The following is a 22,895-nucleotide window of genomic DNA, read 5'->3' on the forward strand; positions in this document are numbered from 1 at the left end:
ATCTCTTCCCCTCGCCCCGGCATCGACTCCACCTAAAACTGCTGAGTGGTCGCTGGCTGTCGAGCCCCGGGCGGGGAGGGAGGGTCGGCCTCGACAGGGGTAAGGGGACGTGCCCCGGGCCCGAAAACCTTCCGTCTCCCAGCACCCCCAGCCTCCGCCACCCCTCGGTCCCTCCCAGAGACCCTGTGCCCGCCTCCTTCGGAACCCCCTCCCCATCTGGAAATCGGGAGAACTGCGTGGCCTAATGGATAGAGCCCGGCCTGGGAAGGGGAAGAACCTGGGTTCTAATCCCTGCTCCCCTTCTCGTCTGCTGCGTGACCTTGAGCAAGTCACTCAGTTTCTCTGTGCCTCAGTTTCCTCACCTGAGAGTCCACGTGGGACATGGACTGTTTCCAATCTGGTTAGCTTGTTTCCTCTGGTCTGTAAGCCTGTAAACCTGTGCCCGCCACCCTCGGGCCAGGGGTGGGAACCCCCTCCCCATCTGGAAATCGGGAGAGCTGAGTGGCCTAGTGAATAGAGCCCGGCCTGGAAGGGGAAGAACCTGGGTTCTAATCCCTGCTCTCCTATTTGTCTGCCGCGTGACCTTGTGCGAGTCACTCAGTTTCTCTGTGCCTCAGTTTTCTCACCTGGGAGTCCGTGTGGGACAGGGACTGTGTCCAACTTGGTTAGCTTGTTTCCTCCGGACTGCAAGCCTGTTGTGGGCAGGGAAGGTGCCTACCAACTTTGTACTCTCCCAAGCGGTTGGAGCAGTGTTCTGAACTCAGTAAGCCCTCAGTACATTTGATTGATTGATTGAGGGGTGGGGGAGTAGAGACTACAGTATTCCAGGGGGACAATCTATGTCATCCCCGCCAGCAGGGGACACTATGTTTGGGCACTTGGGCACTGCCCCTTGCCCACCTTCCCGCCCCTGGGGCTCCGGTGAGTCCCCCAACCCAAACCCATCTCGAGACAAACTCTCCCAACACTCTTCTCCCCCTCTTACAAACACCGTTCCAAATACCGAAGCACTGTACTAGGCATTTGGGAGAGTACACTAGATTTCATAGACACGGTCTGACAAACACTAAAGTAAACTACAGTCAAGAGAAAAATTACTAGTAGTGATAGTATTTGTGGGCAACTAGCGTGTAAGGGTATGAACATAAACATATTCACCGTCTCTAGACTATAAACTTGTCGTGGGCAGGGAATGTGTCTACTGACTCTGTTACATTGTACTCTCCCAGGCACAGGACTTAGTACCGTGCTCTGCTCTCAATAAGAGAAGCAGCGTGGCTCAGTGGAAAGAGCACGAACTGGAGAGTCAGAGGTCATGGGTTCAAATCCCGGCTGCACCGCTTGTCAGCTGTGTGACTTTGGGCAAGTCACTTGAGTTCTCTGTGCCTGTTACCTCATTTGTAATACGGGGATTAAGACTGTGAGCCCCACGTGGGACAACCTGATTACCTAATACTTATCCCAGCGCTTAGAACAGGGCTTTGTACCTTAGTAAGCGCTTAACAAATGCCATCGTCATTATTATTATTGTCACTGAGCGATTAAACACCACAAGGATCCAACTGCCGGTCCGACCTGCCCCATCCCGCAGTAGATTCGCCCCTCCAGCGGGTTTGCCCCGATCCGGACCGTCCCCCTCAAGGAAAAAGTCGTTTCCCAGGTTGGAGCCTCTGAGGGGAAACTGAGGCAGAGGGTCTGGACAGCGGATGAAGCCCGAAGGCCTGGGGCTCCAGCTCTGTCTCCAGCCTCGGATGGGGGACAGTGGAGAGCAGACGGAGCTAGGCCAGATCGGGGCCCAGGACAGCTCGGAGGGGCAGAGTCTAGGGGACACTGTGGGGGACAGGGCATGGGCCGGGAAGCCGAGAACAGGCCAGGGACACGCCATGAGCGAATGTCACCACTCTGGGTATTTTTAGCGGCGACTCGGGTTTCTGCTTCCCTGCAGGGCCGGACTCGTTGGTCCGAGACTAAGAATAGCCCGACCCCCCCTGCCTGCGAAGCTCGGGGGAGCCCCCCGCTCGGACCCGCCCCCGGGCCTACCCACCCTCTCCTTGGGGGGCGGGAGGGGGATTAGGAGGAGGCTCCCTCGCCGCTCCTCCCTCCCCAGCCAGGTTTGAGGTTTGGGCCTTTTAGGGGCCGAGTGCCCCGGGGTCGACGGGAGGGTCGTAAATCATGAGGGGAGCTGGGGGGGAAATGGGGCGGGGGGCGACCACCTCCTCCGCCGCCCCTTCTCCTTCTCCCTGACCCGCGCGGGCGGGGCCGGTCGCAGGTGAGCCACGCCCGCAGCGCCACCGTCTGTCCAGTGAGGGTATCGCGGGCGAAGCCACGGCTCCGGCCCCCGGCCCCACTTCGTTCCGCCAGTAGGATTTATTGAGCTAAGCTTACTCTGTGCCCACTTAATAATCATGGTGGTATTTGTGAAGCACTTACTAATAATAATAATGTGGGCATTTGTTAAGCGCTTACTATGTGCAGAGCACTGTTCTAAGCGCTGGGGGAGATACAGGGTCATCGGGTTGTCCCACGTGAGGCTCACAGTGAATCCCCATTTTACAGATGAGGTAACTGAGGCCCAGAGAAGTGAAGTGACTTGCCCACGGTCACACAGCTGACAAGTGGCAGAGCTGGGAGTCGAACCCATGACCTATGACTCCGAAGCCCAGGCTCTTTCCACTGAGCCACTTCCTATGTGCAAAGCCCTGTTCCAAACTCTGGGGGGGATACAAGGTGATCGGGTTATCCCACGGGAGGCTCACAGTCTTCATCCCCATTTGACAGATGAGGTCACTGAGGCACAGAGAAGTGAAGTAATAATAATAATGTGGGTATTTGTTAAGTGCTTACTATGTGCCCACTTAATAATCATGGTGGTATTTGTGAAGCGCTTACTGTGTGCAAAGCACTGTTCTAAACTCTGGGGGGGATACAAGGTGATCACGTTGTCCCACGGGGGGCTCACAGTCTTCATCCCCATTTGACAGATGAGGTCACTGAGGCACAGAGAAGTGAAGTAATAATAATAATGTGGGTATTTGTTAAGCGCTTACCATGTGCCCACTTAATAATGGTGGTATTTGTGAAGCGCTCACCATGTGCAAAGCACTGTTCTAAGCCCCGGGTGGGGGATACAAGGTGATCAGGTTGTCCCACATGGGACTCACAGTCTTCATCCCCATTTTACAGATGAGGTCACTGAGGCACAGAGAAGTGAAGTAATAATAATAATAATAATAATGTGGGTATTTGTTAAGTGCTTACTATGTGCAGAGCACTGTTCCAAGCGCTGGGGTAGATACAGGGTAATCAGATTGTCCCACGTGAGGCTCACAGTCTGAATCCCCATTTTACAGATGAGGTCACTGAGGCACCGAGAAGTGAAGCGACTTGCCCAAAGTCACATAGCTGGCAAGCGGCGGAGCCGGGATTAGAACTCATGGCCACTGACTCCCAAGCCCGGCCTTTTTCCACTGAGCCACGCTGCTTTTTCCCCATCACTTTGAACGCGAACAGTGTCCCACACATACTGACAGACATAAACACACACGCACACATACAGAGAGTCCCAGGCACACAGGCATGAGCCTTAACAGCCTCACACACATAGCCACACTTAGGTACCTACTTACTCATCCTCAACACTTGTGTACAAATGTTTATTCAGTGTACATTTATTCATTCATTCAATCGTATTTATTGTGCGCCTACTGTATGCAGAGCACTGTCAGGGCGTGGCCATACCTGAGGAGAGGCATAATAATAATAATAATTTGTTAAGTGCTTACTATGTGCCTAGCACTGTTCTAAGCACTTTGAAAGTACAATTCGGCAACAAATAGAATTATTTCTTCTGATTACTCTGTTTGAAAATGCTTTTTTTGAATGTCTCCGCCCTTAGAATGTAAGCTCCTTTTGGGCAGCATATGTGTCTTGTTTTGACCTTTCCAAGCACTTACTTGGTACAGTTCAACGCACTCAGTGGCATGCAATAAATACTACTAATAATACTACTACTAATAATTGTGGTATTTGTTAAGTGCTTAGTATGGGCCAGGCACCGAACTAAGTGCTGGGGTGGATACAAGCACATCAGGTTGGACACAGTCCCTGTCCCCTGTGGGACTCACAGTCTCAATCCCCATTTTACAAATGAGGTAACTGTGGCCTCGAGAAATGAAGTGACATGCCCAAGGTCATACAACAGACAAGTGGCAGAGCCAGGATTAGAAATATTACTACTACAGGCCCACGTCCTGCCTCTGGCCTGGACCGCCTTCCCTTTGCTTATCCAACAGACAATCACTTTCCCCACCTCCAAAGCCTTATTGAAGGCAGGTCTCTTCCAAGAAACCTTCCCTGACTAAGCCCTCATTTTCTCTTTTCCCACTCCCTTCTGGGTCACCCTGACTTGCTGCCTTTATTCACCACCCCACCTCCAGCCCCACAGCACTTCTGTACTTATCTGTGATTTATTTATGTATACTAATGTTTGTCTTCCTTCTAGACAGTAAGCAAGTCTTAGGCAGGGAAGGTGTCTGTTTTATAGCGTTGTTTGTACTCTCCCAAGTGCTTAATATAGTGCCCAGCATGCAGTAAGTGCTAGTGAGCAGCATGGTGTAGTAGATAGAATACAGGCCGTGGAGTCAGATGGTCATGGGTTCTAATCCCAGCTCTGCCACCTGTCTGCTGTGCGACCTACGGTACGCCACTTCACTTCTCTGTGCCCCAGTTATCTCATCTGTAAAAAGGGGATTGAGACTGTGAGCCCCATGTGGGACAGGGACTCTATCCAACCCGATTTGCTTGTAATCACCGCAGGGCTTAGTATAGTGCCTGGCACATAGTAAGCGCTTAAAAGATACCACAGTTATTATTATTATTACTACTACTACTACTAATAATATGACTGATTGTTTGATTAGACTGTGAGCCCGTCATTGAGCAGGGACTGTATCTATCTGTTGCTGAATTGTACATTCCAAGCGCTTAGTACAGTGCTCGGCACAGAGTAAGCACTCAATAAATACTATTGAATGAATGAATGAATGAGTGGATTATAATAATGGTATTTGTTAAGCGCTTACTATGTGCCAACCTCTGTTCTATTGCTACTACATATATACATCGAATCGTGGACATGGTCTTTCACACAGTCACCTGTGTCGTGCACACTCACTGAAACCTCCCGGAAGCCTCAGTTCTACTTCCCCATTCTATCTCCACAGTCCCCTCAGACTTCCCAACGAGAAGTTGGGCAGAACTGGGTGGAACTGGGCCTGTGGAGGGGGCATAGTAGAGGGGGTGAGGTTATGCAGCATGGCTGAGTGGAAAGAGCCCGGGCCTGGGAGTCAGAGGTCATGGGTTCTAATCCCACCTCCGCTGCCTGCCAGCTATGTGACTTTGGGCAAGTCACTTAACTTCTCTGGGCCTCAGTTCCCTCATCTGTAAAATGGGGATTAAAACTGTGAGGCCCATGTGGGACAACCTGATCACCTTGTATCCCCCCAGGACTTAGAACAGTGCTTTGCACATAGTAGCACTTAACAAATACCACCATTATCATCATTATTATTATTATTATTATGCCTTTAGGAGCGGGGTCATACCTGAGGAGAGACATAAATCTGTGGGGGTCGGGGGTGGGGGGAGAGGAGTTATGCCTTTGGGGTTCGGGCTGTGTTGGGGGAGAAGCATAATATAGGGTTGGGGATGTGTCTGTAAGGGCGTGGCCATACCTGAGGAGTGGCATGATAATAATAATTATTATTATGGTATTTGTTAAGCGCTTACTATATGCTGAGCACTGTTCTAAACTCTGAGGTAGATACAAGGTAATCAGGTTGCCCCACGTGGGGCTCACTGTCTTCATCCCCTTTTTACAGATGAGGTAACTGAGGCACAGAGAAGTTAAGCGGCTTGCCCAAGGCCACAGAGCAAATAAGTGGCGGAGGCAGAATTAGAACTCATGTCCCCTGACTCCCAAGCCCGTGCTCTCGTAGGAGGCGGGATTGCGCCTGTGGGGGCAGGGACATCCCTGAGAAGAGGCATAATATAGGAGGGGGTGGGGGCCCCTGAGGAGGAGCAGAATATCGGGGGTGGGGTTGGGCCTGAAGCAAAATGTAATATATACATGAGGGGGAGGGGTATTCATTCATTCATTCATTCATTCGTATTTATTGAGCGCTTACTGTGTGCAGAGCACTGGACTAAGCGCTTGGAAAGTATAATTCAGCAACAGAGACGATCCCTGCCCACCAGGGGCTCACAGTCTAGAAGGGGGGAGACGGACATCCAGACCGGTAAATGGGCATCGCTAGCATCTGTATAAATAAATAGAATTTTAGCTGTAAACACCTCATGAATAAAATAAGTTGAATGATGAATATTGAGGAGAGGCCTAGGATGGGGGGTCGAGGGCCTACCTGAGGGGAGGAGGGGCGGGATTGTGCCTGTGGGGGCGGGGCCGGTCCTGAGGCGAGGCAGAACCCGGCCCTAGGCGGGGGCGGGGCTACCTCAAAGGAGGCGTGGCCATGCTCTAAAGGGGGCGGGGCCATGTCAGAAAGGGGCGGGGCTGTCCCAGAAAGGAGGCGGGGTCGTGCCTGAAAAGGGGGCGAGGCCATTCATTCATTCATTCATTCATTCGTATTTATTGAGCGCTTACTAGACGCAGAGCACTGGACTAAGCGCTTGGAATACGCAATTTGGCCACAGATAGAGACCATCCCTGTCCAGTGACGGGCTCCCAGTCTAAACGGGGCAGACGGACAGCAGAGAAAACAGAACAAAACAAAACAACGTGGCTCAGAGGAAAGAGCCTGGGCTTCGGAGTCAGAGGTCATGAGTTCGACTCCCGGCTCTGCCGCTTGTCAGCTGTGTGACTGTGGGCAAGTCACTTAACTTCTCTGTGCCTCAGTTACCTCATCTGTAAAATGGGGACTAACTGTGAGCCTCACGTGGGACAACCCGATGACCCTGTATCTACCCCAGCGCTTAGAACAGTGCTCTGCACATAGTAAGCGCTTAACAAATACCAACATTATTATTATTATTATTATTAACAACATCATCAAGACAAGCAGAATCGAGGAGATATACACCTCGTTAACAAAATAAATAGTGTAATAAATAATATATACAAATGAGCCCAAGACTGAGGGGAGGGGAAGGAGGAGGGGCAGAGGGAAAGGGGGGCTCAGTCTGGGAAGGCCTCCTGGACGAGGTGAGCTCTCAGTAGGGCTTGGAAGAGGGGAAGAGAGTCAGTTTCAGGCCATGCTTGAAAGGGGGCGGGGCCATGTATGAAAATCCTTTCCTATGAAAGCCCCCCTTTTCCTCTGCTCCCCCTCCCCTCTCCATCGCCCCGACTCGACTCCTTTGCTCTACCCCTCCGCAGCACTTGTGTAGAAGCAGCGGTGAATTAGTGGAAAAAGCCCGGACTTGGGAGTCAGAGGTCATGGGTTCTAATCCCGCCTCTGCTGCTTGTCAGCTGTGTGACCTTGGACAAGTCATTTAACCTCTCTGTGCCTCAGTTACCTCGTCGGTTATAGGTGGATTAAGACTGTGAGCCCCATGTGGGACAACCTCATTACCCTGTATCTACCCCAGGGCTTAGAACAGTGCTCGACACATAGTAAACGCTTAACAAATACCAACATTACTATTATTATTACCGTGTATTCCCCCCCGGTGCTTGGCACGTAGTAAGGGCTTAGCAAATACCATCATTATTAATAATAAATACGATTGAACGAAGAGAAGCAGCGTGGCTCAGTGGCGAGAGTCTGGGTTTGGGAGTCAGCGGTCATGGATTTAAATCCCCGCTCAACCGCTTGTCAGCTGTGTGTCTTTGGGCAAGTCACTTCACTTCTCTGTGTCTCAGTTCTCTCATCTGTAAAATGGGGGTGAAGACTGTGCGCCCCATGTGGGACAACCCGATCACCTCTATCTACCCTAGTGCTTAGAACGCTGCTTTTCACATAGCAAGAGCTTAACACGTGCCATTACTGTTATTATTATGAATGAATAAATGAATGAATGAATGAATGAATGAATGAATGAAAGGGGCGGGGCGGGGGCGGCACCTGATTGCGTGGGTGAGGCCCAAACCTCGCCCGCCCTCCCGGAGGCCGGACATCCTCGGGAGCAGCCAGCGGGAGCAGGAGCGGCCGGGGGGGTCAGGTACTCGCCTGAGATCTCACCTCCTCCAGGAGGCCTTCCCAGACTGAGCCCCCCTTTCCCACTGTTCCCCCGCCCCACCTTCTGCTCTTCCCCCTTCCCCTCAGCCCTGTGCTCGTTGGTATATGTTATTTATTTTGTTAAAGAGGTGTATATCTCCTTGTTTCTGTTGATCTTGATGATGTTGTCTTGTTTTTGGCTTGTTCTGTTTTGCTCTGCCGTCCGGCTCCCCCGTTTAGACCGTGAGCCCGTCATGGGGCAGGGATGGTCTCTGTCTGTGGCCGCATTGTCCATCCCAAGCGCTTCGTACGGTGCTCTGCACCTAGCAAGCGCTCAGTAAATACTATCGAATGAATGAATGAATGAAGCTACTGGAGCCGGGCCCGGGGCTGGGGAGGCGGGGCCGGGAGGGCTCCCGGGTGGTGGTGCCGGTGTCCGCCGGCGCGGGGGAAGCGGGGTCTCCCTCTGCCCCTCCGCCGCCTCCCCGTTTGCAGGCTGAGGCCCGAACCGGCCGGGGCAGACCCCACCTCCCGTCCCCGCTCAGCCAACGGCACAGGAGGCCGGGGACCGTCACCGGCTCTCAGGCCGTGGGTCTCTTGACAGTGTTGAAACGCCTCTGCGGGTCTGCGTGCGTGAGCGGGTTCGTGCATCTCCCTTGTATCGCACTCTCCCGAGCGCATAGCACAGTGCTCCGCACACGGCAAGCGCTCCCAGACTAAGCCCCCCTCTTCCTCTCCTCCCCCGCCCCATCACCCTGACTCTCTTTGCTCTATCCCCCCCAGAACTTGAGTATATATGTACATATTTATAATTCTATTTATATTAATGATGTGTATAGGTCTCTAATTTTGTTTATATTGATGCTTTTGATGCCTGTTTACTTGTTTTGATGCCTGTCTCCCCCTTTCTGGACGGTGAGCCCGCTGTGGGTAGGTCTCTATTTGTTGCTGAATTGTACTTTCCAAGCTCTTGGTACAGAGCTGGGAATATGCTCTGTCAATATGACCGAATGAATGAATGAAATTCGATTGAATGAAATAATGAATCTGCATCTGTGTGTGCCTGTTTATGACTGAATGCATGGTCTGAGTGTGTATGTGTCTGTGTACTTTGTGTATATTTGCATGTGTGTATGAAGGGGTACTCTCCCAAGTGCTCAGGACACTACTCTGCACACAAGAAGTGCTCGATAAATACCAGTGATTGTTTGTGAATATAGTACCTGGCACATAATAAGCACTTAAATACCATTTTTATTATTATGAGAGTGTGTGCGTGGGTGGGTGGCAGTAAGAGCATGGGTCTGGTGTTAGGAATTCTAGGTTCTAGTCCCAGCTCCGCCACTGCTCTGCTGTGTGACACTGGGCAAGTCACTGCAGCTCTCCGGGCCTCAATGTCCTCATCTGTTAAATGGAGAAAGTGATCCCTCCCTCCCCCCCTCTTCCGCATCTGGATGTGGTAAGATGGAATGAGGTCACTGTGTAGGGGAGAGTGCTTTGGAGTGATGAAAAAAAAATTCTACACAATCCAGAGATTGTTATTGTCAGTGAGTGGGATTGCGGGTCTGGGTGTGTCAGTCGGGATGGGTGGAGTTGCCTTATGCTGCTGCTAAACTTTGTGCATATGTGTGTGAGTACCTGGGAGCCCGTCATTGGGCAGGGATGGTCTCTATCTGTTGCCGAATTGTACATGCCAAGAGCTTAGTACAGTGCTCTGCCCATCGTAAGTGCTCAATAAATACTGTTGAATGAATGAATGTACCTCTGGTTGGTTTGGGTGTGTGTGTACGGGTGTAAGTGTGTGCGTCTCCACTAAGGTCTGGATGGCACTGGGCTGACCAGATGGGGGTAGCCCCGGGTGAAGTCAGGAGAGGCTGCTCGCCAAAGGAGTCCACGGGGATTCTTGGAGAGGGATGTGTGGGGCCAGGTGAGCCAGCCGTCCGTGGGCGGGTGAGTGGGTGGCGTGCTTGGGCTCCGGCCCGGTTGTGTCTGTTCCCATGCGCCCGCCGAGGGCGGAGCTGTGAGGTGAGGTCATGGGAGCAGCCGCGGGCGACTGTCATCCCGCCCCCAAGCCGTAGCCACACCTGGCCCACTCCCTGTCTGGACAGCACTGGGCCCCGGCCCCCCGGGGAACACAGCTCTGGACAGCACTGGACACCGGCCCCCGGGCACGCAGAGCGGGGGGTCCAGCATTTCCCGCCCATGCGAGGGTCGGCCCCAGGCTCCAAGCCTTTCCCTAGCTGCAAAAGGTGGAGAAGGGGGTCATAGTAGATTCCCCCAAACCTGGGGTGAGCAAGGAGGCTTCCTCTGTTGGAACAGGCTGGATGGGGAGCAGATTCTGGATTTCGGGTCCCGAAATGGTCAGCCCAAAGCCCTGCCCTGCCAGGGCGACCCGCAGCAAGGAGGAGTTGGAGGTGGGTGGGAGAAGGAAGGTGGAGTGGGGCTCCACACAGTATGGGATTGGTGGAGTGGCAGAGTTTGCTCCCTGGACACCTCTGAGCCGCCACAAGTCTGACACAGGGGCAGGGGGAGAGACGGGGTGACCTCCGGAGGCCCCTGAGCTACCAGATGTCCAGTACGGAGGCAGGGAATGTGTGGACGCAGCAGTAGGAATAACATTTATTGAGCGCCCACTTGATGTAATGCTGTTGGGAAAGTAGAGAATAACAAAGTGACAGATTTCCTGCCTACCAAGAGCTTGAACCTTAACAGGAGAGACATAAAAATATTGACGGCTTGTGTGGTCAAAATAAATCGACCGAGCAAACACGTATACGTGAGTGTTAAGGAGAGTGTAAATAAACCCCTAAGTGCTAGAGTGAGCTGAAGGAATGATATGGGTCAGGATGCTGGGAAATCCACTGGGGCAAGCTGGTTTCGAGGAGGTGGGATTTTAGGAGGGATTTTGAAAGGGATTTCAATGTGGAGAGAGTTGGGGTCTATCGTGTGGTGAGGGGAGTGCTAAGCGTTGGGAGACAGGATGATTGGGGGGATGGAGGGGGCAGAGTGGAGGGTGAGGAGCGGCTGGAAGGGTGACCTGGGGGAACAAAGACAGCCAGCTGGGGAATTTAGTCAATTGTATTTATTGAGCGCTTACTGTGTGCACATTGGGAGAGTACAGTGCAACAATAGACACATTCCCTGCCCACAACGAGCTTACAGTCTAGAGAATAGTAAAATAATAGTAGTAATAATAGTGATAATAATTTTGTCATTTGTTAAGTGCTTACTATGCGCCAGGCACTGTACTAAGTGCTGGGGCGGATACAAGCAGGTCGGGTTGAACTAGGTCCCTGTCCCATATGGGACTCATGGTCTTAGTCCCCACTTTACAGTTGAGGTAACTGAGGTGCAGAGATGTGCAGTGATTTGCCCAAAGTCACACAGCAGACAAGTAGCAGGTCTGGGAGTAGAACACAGACAGGTCCTTCTGACTCGCAGGCCCAGGCTTTATCCACTAGGCCACGTTGAAAACAGATAAAGGAAGAAGGCCTTGAAATGGAGCGTGAAGAGTTCATGTTTGATGTAGAGGGTTTTGAGGAGAGGAGAGATTGGGCCGAGTCGCCTGGAGTGTAGACTGGAGACGGGGGAGAGGCTGGAGGAGGCAGAGAGACCGGTGAGGAGGCCGACGCGGTAGTGGAGCTGGGGTAAGGCCAGAGATCGTAACAGGGCAGGAACCGTTTGGTGGAGAGGAAGGGGCAGATCTGGGAGATGGTGTGCACGAAACCCCTAGGATTTTGTCCCGGGACTGGATGGGATGGTTGAACGATAGGGAAGAGTTGAGGAAGATGCCCAGTTTATTCTCAAGGAGTATGGAAGGGTCGGTGACTGAGATGGGAAGGAGTGGCTTTAGAAGGGGGATATGAGGATTTCTGTTGTAGAGGAGGGGAGGCTCAGGTCTTCTGGACACCCTGAGCCTCCAGGAAAGCAGTGTGAGCGGCACTGCCCACTTGCTAGAGCTCGGTTCCAGGTGTCAGAAGAACCTGAGTTCTAATCCCAGCTCCGCCACTTGTCTTCGGCTTGGGCAAGTGCCTTTACTTCCCTGAGCCTCAATTGCCTCGCATGAAAAATGGGGATTGAAACTGCAAGCCCCACGTGGGACATGGACTGTGTCCAAACTGATGAGTTTTAATCTACCCAAGCACTTAGGACAGTGCCTGGCACATAGTAAGCACTTAACAAAAACCATAAAAAATAGGTGGTCTAGCTTGGAGGCAGGGGAAGGGACAGAGTGGCCTGTGGAGACCCCTGAGCGGTGCGTGTCTCTCCGTCCCCACCCCCATGTCCAGGAGCAGCCATGTCGGTGCTGGTGGAGGCCGGCGGGGCCCGTCCCAGCCCCGAAGAGGTTGTGGCACAGACGAGGCTGCTGGTGCAGGGTCTGGAGGCCCTGCGGGCTGAACACCGCAGCTTGGCCGGGCAGCTGCTGGATGGCCTGGGAGGAGGGTTGCTGCCCGGCGGGACCCCTGGACCCTCTGAGCCACCCGAGCCCGGCCAGGCCCTGGTCCTCGAGCAGCAGGACGCACTGAGCCACATCCTGGACGACCTCACGCTGGGACTTGGGGAGGCCCAGGTGCGGCAACGGGGCGAGGGGCAAGCTCAGTGGTCCCCGGGCTGGCGGGGAGGACGGGAGAAGGGCGAGGGGCGGTGGGGGTGGTCTCTTTTCACCACCCCATCCGCAGGTACTGCTGGCTCTGAGCGGGCACCTGGGCGCGGTGGAAGCAGAGCGGCGAGGGTTGCAGGCGCAGGAGCTGCGGTTGGCACAGGAGAACGCATGGCTGCAGGAGGAGTTGGAGGAGGCGCGACGGCGGCTGCAGGGCAGCGAGGGCACGGTCGCCCGCCTGGAAGAGGAGAAGCAAATCCTGGTGGCCCAGGGGCAGCAGCGCCGGACCCCCGCGCCCCAGCAGCAGGTCCGGCCGCGTGGGAAGAATGGGGAAGCTGGGGGGAGTGCGGCCCAAGTGGGCACCCCTGACCCCCTGCACCGTTCCCACGTGCAGGCCGAGCCAGAACAGCGGTCACCCCCACCTGACAGCCTGAGGCCCCCGTTTCCTGGCGAGGAACAGGAGGAAGAGCAGACAGGTGGGGAGGTCTCATGGTGACGGGGAGAGGTGGAGGGTCAGGTCAGCAGCCGAGGCCAGCAGTCTGTGATTCTCTGGCCCCCGAGGACGGCCATGACTGCCCCCTCCCTGCCCGTAGGCTCGGCGGCGGTTCAGCAGGGGGGCTACGAGGTCCCCGCCCGGCTGCGGGAGCTGCACGCGTTGGTGGTCCAGTACGTGGGGCAGGGCCGCTACGAGGTGGCGGTGCCGCTGTGCCGCCAGGCGCTCGAGGATCTGCAGCGCAGCTCCGGACACGGACACCCGGACGTGGCCACCCTCCTCAACATCTTGGCCCTCGTGTACCGGTGCGGACCCGACTTCCCCGCGCACCCTCGTACACGCTGACCCCTACCCCCCGCCCCAGGAGTCCTCCCCCGGGCAGCCCTCCCTTCGTGGCCTATCTCCGACCCACGACCCCGGCCGTTCCGCCCTCAGTGACCAGAACAAGTATCGAGAGGCCACGGAACTGCTGCTGGATGCTCTGAGGATCCGGGAGGCGGCGCTGGGCCCCGAGCACCCGGCGGTGAGTACCGGACTGGACCGGATCTGGGGAAAGGGGGCTGGGGGTGCGAGGACCTAGCAGTGGGTCAGATTGGGACGGGGGGCGAGTACCCGGCATTGGGTGCTGGGGAGGGGGCTGGGGATACCCCGGCATCAGACCCCTCCCCCGCATCCCCACAGGTAGCGGCTACTCTGAACAACTTGGCGGTGTTGTACGGGAAACGTGGCCAGTACCATGAGGCCTTGCCCCTGTGCCAGCGGGCCCTAGAGATCCGGGAAAAGGTTGGCTGAGATCGCGCCCCCCCCCCCCCCACGCGCCCGCTCTCCTCCCACTGGGGTCCTCCTTCCTGGATGTCCCCCCACTTTTCCCATCCAGACCACATGGGGTCTGAGGTCACATGTGTGTTAGGTGAGACTGGACGGACGGAAAGATGGATGCCCACTCGTGGACATTGGTTGTGCCTTCTCCCTGCCCCCCACTAAGCCCCTCCCTCGGCCCCACCTCACCAGGCCACACCCTCAGCCCCAGGCCTCCCCACCAGGTCCTGGGCGCCGCCCACCCGGACGTGGCCAAGCAACTGAACAACCTGGCGCTGCTGTGCCAGAACCAGGGCCGCTTTGAGGAGGTGGAGCGGCACTTCGGCCGGGCCCTGGCCATCTACCAGGCGCTGGGGGCCGCCCAAGACTCCAACGTGGCCAAGACCAAGAATAACCTGGTGGGACGCTGGCCTGGGGGCTTTGGGCCCCCAGGCTGGGGTGGGAGAAGGGTGGGGGGGCCCTGGGGAGATGGTGGGGAGGTGCTGGATTGAGGCTGGGGGACAGTAGGGGGTATCGGAATGGGGGGGATGCCAGGCTTGGGCAGGGGGCAGTGGAGAGGTGTTGGGGGATGGCAGACGGGGCAGAGGACATTTGGGAGGCACTGGCTGGGGCTGGGAGACAAGGCGGGGAGGGCGGGGGGCCCAGGGCACGGCGACACTGGGGGAGCTTCAGGCTGGGGTGGGCGACAATGGGGAGGTGCCGGGAGCCCGGGCAGGCTGGGGTGGAGGGAACGAGGTGGAGCAGGGCGGGCACCAGGGCTCAGATGAGCCTCTGAAAGGGACAGGGAGACAGCCTCCACCCTGCTGTGCCCCAGGCCTCAGCATACCTCAAGCAGGGCAAGTACCGGCAGGCGGAGGAGCTGTACAGGGATATCCTGAGTGGGCAGGAGCTCCCAGCCCCACTGGGTGAGTGGCTGAGTGTCCCCTCCCAATCCACCGATCCTCCAAGGACCGGCCTGGACACAGAGAGGGGCCAACGGCTCAAACAGGGATACACGGGGCTGGGAGGGGGGGCACCCAGGAAGTCCCAGTTGGCTCTACCCAGGTCCAGCCACTCTCAGATGCAGGGGAGGGGGCGGTTTGGGTCCTGATCCCTTTTTATGATTGAAGGCCCATCTCCTCCAAGAGGCCTTCACTGACTAAGCCCTCCTTTTCTCTTCTCCCACTCCCTTCTGAGTCGCCCTGACTTGCTCCTTTTATTCATCTCCCTCTCCCAGCCCCACAGCACTTATGTACATATCTGTCATTTATTTATTTACATTAATGTCTGTCTCACACTCCAGAATGTAAGCTCATTATGGTTAGGGAATATGTCTGTTATACTATCCTCTCCCAAACGCTTAGTACTGTGCTCTGCACACAGTATGTGTACAACTGAATGAATGAATTCTCTTCCGCCCCAGGGGAGCGTGTGGCCGCCCAGCCTGGCATAGACCCACAGCCCCAGGTGAGAAGTCGCGGGTGATGTTGGGGATGGGAGGGGCAGAGGCCTGGGTCTGACTGCCCACCCCCACCTCTCTTACCACCAGACCGTGCCCTTGCCACGCAGCGGGTCCCTGTCGAAGCTGCGGGACACGATCCGACGCGGGAGCGAGAGACTCGTGTCCCGACTCCGGGGCGAGGGGACCACAGCCAGTCCGGCAGGGTGAGGGGGACGGGGCAACCTTAGTCTCCCCCTGGGGGAGGGGGTGGGGGAACATGGCCTAGTGGATAGAGCATGGGCCTGTGAGTCATAACGTCATGGGTTCTAATCCCAGCTCTGCCCCTTGTCTGCTCTGTGACCTTGGGCAAGTCACTTAACTTCTCTGTGCCTCAGTTCTCAACTGTAAAATGGGGATCAAGACTGTGAGACCCGTGTGGGACAGGGACTGCGTTCAACCCAATTATCTTGTATCTACCCCAGCTCTTAGAACAGTGCCTGGCACATAGTAAGCACTTAAATACCATAATTACTATTATTGTTATTACAGGGGGAGGGGTGGGCGGGGGCTTCCAGGCTGACTTCCCTCTTCCCCCGCCAGTTTGAAGCGGGCCGCGTCCTTGAATGCACTCAGTGTCTTGCCCGGCCGAGCCCAGCCCACCCAGGTGAGTCCAGGGGTGTGGGGTAGGGAGGAGCAGTGGATGCCCCCCAGGTGAGGGGAGGTTCTGAGAAAGGAGTGTGGGGTGCCCTCTGGTCGGCCCACGAGAGTGATGGTGGAAGGGGAGCGGGCACTGAGTGCACTCAATCTCTCCCCCCCAGCCACCGGAAGACCACTGCAGCCGCCTCCGGGAGGGCCGGGGACTGAGCCAGAGCTCCTTGGATCTGTGTCTCGGCGGTCCCCATCCCGTTCCTGGCTCGAGCTAGGAGGCCCTCCTCCACCACCCACTCCGGCCCGTGCAGTTTCTCAGGAATGGGGGAGAGCCGAGGGCCTGCCCCCGCTCCCCTCGGTTTATTTATTGTCACGCCTGAGTGTTGCCCCCATCCCTTCAATAAAGCCGGTCTGGCGAGCAGAGCTGTGGGTGTGGGGTGTGGGCAGGAGGTGCGGGGGGAGGTACTGGGGCAAGTGGGATGGCAGGCGCGCACAGTGGCACCGAGACCAAAAATCTCTTTATTATCTGCACCCGGAGTCAGGCTCCTGCCAGGGCCGAGCCCCGCCCCCGCCCCCCCCACCCCTCCAGGCTCCCCTGGCCCACTCTCAGAGCTGGCGTGCAATCTGTTCTACCCGTCGTAGCGTCTCGGCGCTCCGCAGCTCTGCCTCGCTCAGCAGGGACAGGCCCAGCTGGTCTTCCTGCTCGGGGGAACGGGAATGTCAGGGTCGGACCCAGGCTGCCCCAGAACCTCTTCAGCCCCGCCCCCTGAACGTCCCCTGGACAACCCGGGGTGGTGTTGCTGACCCTGTGGAAGGGCTGGGCCATCTGGCGCAGGAAGTACTTGGCCACTTGGACGCCTTCTTCTACGGTCAGGTTCAGGTTGGCGTCGGTCAGCTGTTCCTGGATCCAGCGCGGCAGCTTCCCCCGCTTGTCGGCCCGTGCGTAACGCTGGGGGAGAGTCAGTCAGTCAATGGTATTTACTGACTGCTTACTGTGTGCGCAGCACCGGATTAAGTGCTTGGGAGAGTATAATATAACAGACACGTTCGCCGCCCACCATGAGCTTACAGTCTAGAGGGGGAGAGGAGATGGGGGGCGGGTGGGGAAGGGGAAGGAAGGGTGGGAACGGGACCGAGGGGCTGCCCTGCCACCCCGCATTCCACCTTGTCGGCAAAGACCATGAGCCCGTAGTCAGTTTTCCCACGGATGGCACGGCCCACGCACTGGGCAGCGTGGCGCATGGCGTCGAAGGTGAGGAAGTCATTCTCCCGCAGCTGGAACTGGTCCCGCAGGTACTCCAGCCGGGCCTGGGGGGCACGACGGGGCGGGGGGAGGGAGGGCACCTGTCACACACGGTCCCTCCTCTGTGGCCCCTCCGGCCTCCCTCCCCACCCCCGCGGCCGGTCCCCACCTTGAGGATGCGGCTCTGGGTGTACACGTAGGGGACGCCGAACATGATGACCGCCCGGCCGTAGTGGTGGACTGGGAAGAGGGTGAGTCTGCTGGGGGTGGGCTGGGTGGGGAGGGAGAGGCAGCCCCAGCCCGGCCCCGTCCTGGGGATATCGAGGCTTTGGGGGTCCTGACCCACAAGGCCGGGCAGAGCTGGCACGGCGCTGGCTTCCGTGGGCACGAGGCCTACTCACCAAAGTCGATGCCCTCGGACACTTTGCCCCGAGCCACTGACAACAGGATGGCACCGCGTCCGTTCTCACAGGCCTAAGGAGGTGTGGAGAGGTGGAGGGAAGGGTCAGCGCTGGATCCCCCCTCCCGACTCCAGGCTCCAGCATGCTCCTGCCCTCAGTCCTGACCTCCTGGTACTTCTCCAGTGCCATGCTGGTCTCCGCCCCATCCTGCGTCTCGATGAAGAGCAGTTTGTTTCGCTGGATGTTCTCCAAGATGCCCTGTGGGACGGTGGGGGTCAAGGGGTGGCGAGAAGCACGGGGGCACCTGAAGGGCGTGAGGGGGTGGGTGAGAGAGGGGATCAGTACCTGTTCATACCAGGAGGCCACGGTGCTCTCCATGTACTGGTAGCTGGTGAAGAAGGCGGCAATGCCATCGGGGACCACCGCTGACAGCTCCAGCAGCAGGTTTCCATAGTTACGCACCACCGCTGGGCACAGACACCATCAACGGCAGAGACAACCGAGACCGAATGAGGCCGCACCCACGTCACTCCCTCCCCAGCGAAGCGTCCGTATCAGTGGTCGGAACCCATGTTTCCTCCAGGACCTCCCGCCCCACCACAGATGACCAGACCAAAATTTTTCCCTCCCTCCAGTGGAGCAGACCAAGTTCCCTCTCCCCGACCCCGTGGGCCACACCCACCTCCTACCGCCCCTCCCTCAATGAGACATACCAATGTCCTCCCGCGTTTCAAATTTGGAGCTGATGGCCACCTGGTCATTTCCTCGTCCCACGATCTGGAGGGACGGGGATGTCAGTGACCCGGCCCCTCCATCCGCCCCCTCCGCCCTGCCCTCCTCTTGGTACTCACCATGGGGCACAGACAGACCCGGGCCAGCGTCATGGTGAAGGTTGCCATGGTGACGGGGTGGAAGTCCAGAATTTTGGGATAAATGTCCAAGGGAGACAGTGTCTAGGGAAGGATGGGTGTTGGAGCTGGCTGGGCACAGTAACGGCAGAGAGGATTTTGAGGGCGGGGACTAAGCGTAAAGGGGACGGTGAGGTCGGGGTCATGGGGGGCCTCACCCCCGAGGTGATGATGACCGACTGGAAACGTTCGAACACGGGCTTGATGGCGAGGGAGGCGTCCATGCAGCTGGTGGGGAAGGGGAGACTGTGTTTCCCTGCAAGCCCTGCTCCCATCATCCCACGCCCCCACCGCCCCCAACCCGGGCAGGCTCTGACCCCATCATCCCCCCCTTTGCCCCCACTAAAACAAACATACACACACACCTGAAATGCAGGATGGGGTTGGCAATAGTTGGGGTCCGGTCATCAAACGGCTCAATGATGATGGCAAAACCTGTTGGAGGCAGGGTTGCGTGTGTGGATATGTGTGTGTGTGTAGTGTGTGTACCTGAGTTCTGGTCCTTCCCTTCCCATCCCTAGGGGCACAGGGAGCTGGGAGAAGGGTGTGTCCTGAGGGTGCTGGGAATCAGCTGAGTTGCCAAGCGCCATACTGGTGGTGGGGAGACACGGTGACTGTCCCTGCTCCCCTGGCCCAGCCCCGCCCAGTCCTGTCCGGCCCACCCCCCCAACTCCCCACAGTCCGGTCCAGCAGCCGGGACTCCCGGTCCTGTGACCAGGTCCCCACCTCCTGGACATCCAGGGAACAAGACATGGGGAGTCCTGTGGGCTCACCCTTGGTGTAGGTGCTGACCAGAGTGGCAAAATTGGCGAGGAGCGTCAGGGGGGAGAAGTCCGTGAGGTCAGAGATCTCCAGCGTGTGCAGCAGTGACCGCAGGCGCTCGGCACAGAACCTGGGGCGTGGGGAGGGGCAGTGATGCGGGGAACCGGGCCCCTCCCAGCCCCTCCCAGGCCCCGCGCCAGCCCGTCGGCCGGACCCTCACCGCAGGGGCTTGGGCGGGATGCAGACGCGCTGGGCCAGCCCGCCCAGGAAGGCCGCCGGACTCTCCTGCACCGCGTGCTGCACCCGCAGCCGCCACTTGAGGAACTCGAGCAGCCGCCGCAGGAACCCGACAAAGTGCTCGGCCGTGCGGATGGACCCGGGCACCGCCTCTGCGGGCAGAGCCCTCGTCAAACCCCCTGCCCGCCACGGCCCGGCATCGGCTTCCCTCTGCGGGAACTATCCCCCCCCCCCGTCCTTCTCCCGTGCCTGTGCCCCACCCTGTCTATTGGCCACCCCCTCAAGGGGGCCGTGCCAGGACCTCACCCTGCAGGATGGCATCGGGCAGCACGGGGTTGGCCAGGTGGGCATCAGTCTCCCGGGCAGCGCCGGCCTCTCGCAGGCCCTCCACTAACCGGCGATATTCTTCGTGCAGCCTCTGCTCATCCGTCTCCTTGATCCTGCGGAGCGGGGGCGGGAGCCGGGGGGTGGGAGGGACGGGGAGGGGAGCGGGCACTTGGTCGGCAGAGCACAGTGGAGGCTGAGTAAACACCATGGGGCAGGCAGACACTAGCCTGGAACGGCACTGGGGGGGCACAGCATGACTGGCGCCTGGGTGGATGCGACAGGGTCAGGCTAAGGACCCTGTGGGAAACGGGGGTGAATGGGCAGCGGGCGGGCACGACAGGGTGCCGGGACCTGCTCACCGGCCCTGGCCCTACCTGTGGATGGTTTTCTGAAGGGTCTCCAAGTTGCCCTGGCAACGGTCCAGGGTGCGGCGAGTGATGTTGACACTCATGGAGTCGATGCAGACGTTATCTGGGGGTGGGGGGACAGGCAGGAGGGGGCTTGGATGCGTGGAGCAGCCCTTCCGGCCCCCAGCTCCCGACCCTCGTCCCACCTCCCAGCACCTCACGCACCGATGTTGTGAGCCTCATCGAACACGACCACGGCCTTGCGGGCCATCTCCTTAGACACGAGGTTGGCGATCTTGGGGTCCAGCAGGTAGTGATAGCTGTACACCACGGCATTGGCATGCTGGAGCTGGGGGCGGGCATGGGCATCACTCTCCACAGGCTCCCCAACACCCCCACCTCCCCGAGAGACTTCTACCCTCCTCCCCGCGCTCTTATCTCTTTCCATCACAGGAGACGGCAGGGGGTGGAGGACCCAAGAGACCTAGCTGGCAGCCAAAGTGAACTGCGCAGGGCCTGGTGCGTCGCTACCCCCACCCCCCCGGTTGCTCCCGGCCACCCACCGAGTGGCGGGCGAGGAAGTACGGGCACCAGCCCTTCTGCCGGCCCAGGGCCTTCAGGTCGTCCAGGTTGTAGACGCCACCGGGGAGAGGCAACTGGCGGCCATTGGCATCAAACTCCTGGGAGAGTGGAAGAGCGCAGGGAAGCGATCAGAGGTCAGGCAGCACTTGGCCCCTCCCTTCCAGCTGTGTTGGCAGGTGGATCCGAACCCACTGTCTACCCCCACACCCCAGGAGGAGTGCGGGGATGGGCCAGGGGCAGGGGCCCACCTCATAGAAGCGGCAGTTGGGCACGCTGGGGTCCTGTTGGTGCCGGGCCCGGACGTAGGAAGCTGTGAGGCTGTGGCACTTCCCGTCCACCTCCTTGCCGAACCGTAGGGGGGATACCTGGGGACGTGGCCATTGGCGTCAGGGCTTCTGGCCGGGCCCCTTACAGGAAGCTGGGTCCCCATCCGTCCCCCCCCCCGGCCCCCGCGACAGAGGTCCCGTTCCCAGCTCAGCCAGGACAGGGAGACTGGGATTGGGGGTCAGGAAGGAGGGAAGGGGGAAGGGAAAGGTCCCGACCTCGGGGTGGACACACAAGTTGCGGCGCGAGCTCAGCGCCAGGGCCAGGAAAGGCAACTTCTTGCCTTCGTGACGCTCAATCGAGTCCAGCAGCTTCCTCAGCTCCTCTATGACCTGGGTGACGGCGGTATTTGGGTTGGCCACCGCAAGCTCCCCAGCTCCTCCTGGACCATCTCCCTCCCACCCCCGACCCCACTAACCCCCGCCTTGTTCCCTTTCCAGGACCGTCTCCCCCGTGCTGACCCACCCTCGCCCCCAACCCCTCCTGAACTGTTTCCTCCACGACTACTCTCACCCCCGCACCTCTCCTAGCCCCTACCCCTCCATCCCAGCCCCACTCCTCCCGGCCCACTTTCATCCCACCGACCCACCCTTGCCCCCCTCGCCCTTTCCTGGCCCTCCAGGCCCTTCCTCACCTTCTCGATTTCGGGCACGGTCCGGGAGCAGTAGATGAGTTTGGTCAGCTCCACGGGGTGGGCCTGGGTGAGGCAGGGGGAGGGCGCTGAGCCCCGGGTCCCCCTCGTCGCTCCGCGTCCCCCCTCCGCGCCCCCCGCCCCCAACTCACCCGCTGATAGGCCACGATCAACGCCAACAGCGACACGGTCTTGCCCGTGCCGGAGGGCATCTCCAGCACCCCGTGGCCCTGCGGGGGAGAGGGGAGGGCAGAGGGGGAGATCGGTGGGGCTGGACCGCCGGGGGAGGGGAAGGGCTGCAAGGAGCCCGGGGCGGGGGGGAGGGTCGAGAGAGCCGGGGGGGGGCCTCCCCGTGCCCGCTTTTGTGCCCGGGCTCTCGCCGCTACCTTGGCATCCAGGGTGCGTTTGAGCTCCAGCATGTAGGCCAGCTGCTCCGGGTAGATGTAGTCGTAGGGGAAGTGCACGGGGAGCCCGTCCACCGACAGCCTGCGGAGAGCAGAGGATGGGGGGGCTCAGCAGTCCGGGCAGGGAGGACCGGGGACCCAGTGCTCTGCACATAGTAAGCACTCAATAAATACTAATGAATGAATGAGTGAGTGAGTGAATGAATGAATGAGCCACCCCAACCCCCTCCCGCCCAGGTCTCGCTCTCACTCCATGGCGGCGGCTCCACCGAGGGCCTCCTCGCGGGCCCCCGCCTCCCTCATGAATATGCAGTAGGGGGCGGGGCCCGAGGGTGGGCGGGGTCACGGCTGCGCGTGCGCGGCAGGGGCGGATCCCGGAAGGGAGGAGGGGCTGCGCTCCAGGCAACATGAGCAGATGCCCGAGGTCGCTGCAAGACAAAGGGAATCGATCCCATTCATTCATTCTATTCGTATTTATTGAGCGCTTATTAGGTGCGGGGCACTGCACTGAGCGCTTGGAATGGACAAATGGGCAACAGATAGAGACCCTCTCTGCCCAACGATGGGCTCACAGTCTAATC

General features: G+C 58.3%; 2 protein-coding genes across 6 annotated transcripts; one reads left to right on the plus strand and one right to left on the minus strand.

The window, feature by feature from the left end:
- The first annotated feature begins 12,356 nt into the window (after nt 1-12,356).
- Nucleotides 12,357-16,571, plus strand: KLC3 (kinesin light chain 3). Its single transcript, XM_029065265.2, has 12 exons — nt 12,357-12,738; nt 12,848-13,075; nt 13,163-13,244; nt 13,362-13,566; nt 13,697-13,784; nt 13,943-14,044; nt 14,305-14,478; nt 14,895-14,985; nt 15,483-15,526; nt 15,609-15,724; nt 16,101-16,164; nt 16,319-16,571. Exons 1-12 carry the CDS (start codon nt 12,466-12,468, stop codon nt 16,421-16,423), a joined length of 1,572 nt encoding a protein of 523 aa, XP_028921098.1. The 5' UTR covers nt 12,357-12,465; the 3' UTR covers nt 16,424-16,571.
- A 152-nt stretch (nt 16,572-16,723) lies between these two features.
- On the minus strand, nt 16,724-22,617 carry ERCC2 (ERCC excision repair 2, TFIIH core complex helicase subunit). 5 transcript variants are annotated; one of them, XM_029065217.2, is made up of 23 exons: nt 22,565-22,617; nt 22,297-22,396; nt 22,063-22,140; nt 21,914-21,976; nt 21,498-21,611; nt 21,204-21,320; nt 20,937-21,053; nt 20,599-20,722; nt 20,401-20,497; nt 20,006-20,139; nt 19,683-19,851; nt 19,474-19,592; nt 19,066-19,135; nt 18,859-18,928; nt 18,644-18,745; nt 18,506-18,569; nt 18,138-18,259; nt 17,958-18,050; nt 17,793-17,865; nt 17,561-17,631; nt 17,313-17,456; nt 16,954-17,097; nt 16,724-16,847 (listed from the first exon to the last, which is right to left on the minus strand). In XM_029065217.2, the coding sequence occupies exons 1-23, from the start codon at nt 22,615-22,617 to the stop codon at nt 16,755-16,757; spliced, it is 2,331 nt and encodes a 776-aa protein (XP_028921050.2). In that variant the 3' UTR covers nt 16,724-16,754. The 5 variants fall into 5 exon arrangements, with proteins under 5 accessions (XP_028921050.2, XP_028921051.2, XP_028921053.2 ...); XM_029065218.2 differs by lacking the exon at nt 16,724-16,847 and having other exon boundaries at nt 16,959-17,097; nt 17,374-17,456; XM_029065220.2 differs by lacking the exons at nt 16,724-16,847; nt 17,561-17,631 and having other exon boundaries at nt 17,018-17,097; nt 17,374-17,456.
- Between the last annotated feature and the right edge of the window lie 278 nt (nt 22,618-22,895).

This window comes from Ornithorhynchus anatinus, chromosome 5 (genome assembly GCF_004115215.2).
Source record: "Ornithorhynchus anatinus isolate Pmale09 chromosome 5, mOrnAna1.pri.v4, whole genome shotgun sequence".
In the NCBI taxonomy this organism is placed as follows: Eukaryota; Metazoa; Chordata; class Mammalia; order Monotremata; family Ornithorhynchidae; genus Ornithorhynchus; species Ornithorhynchus anatinus.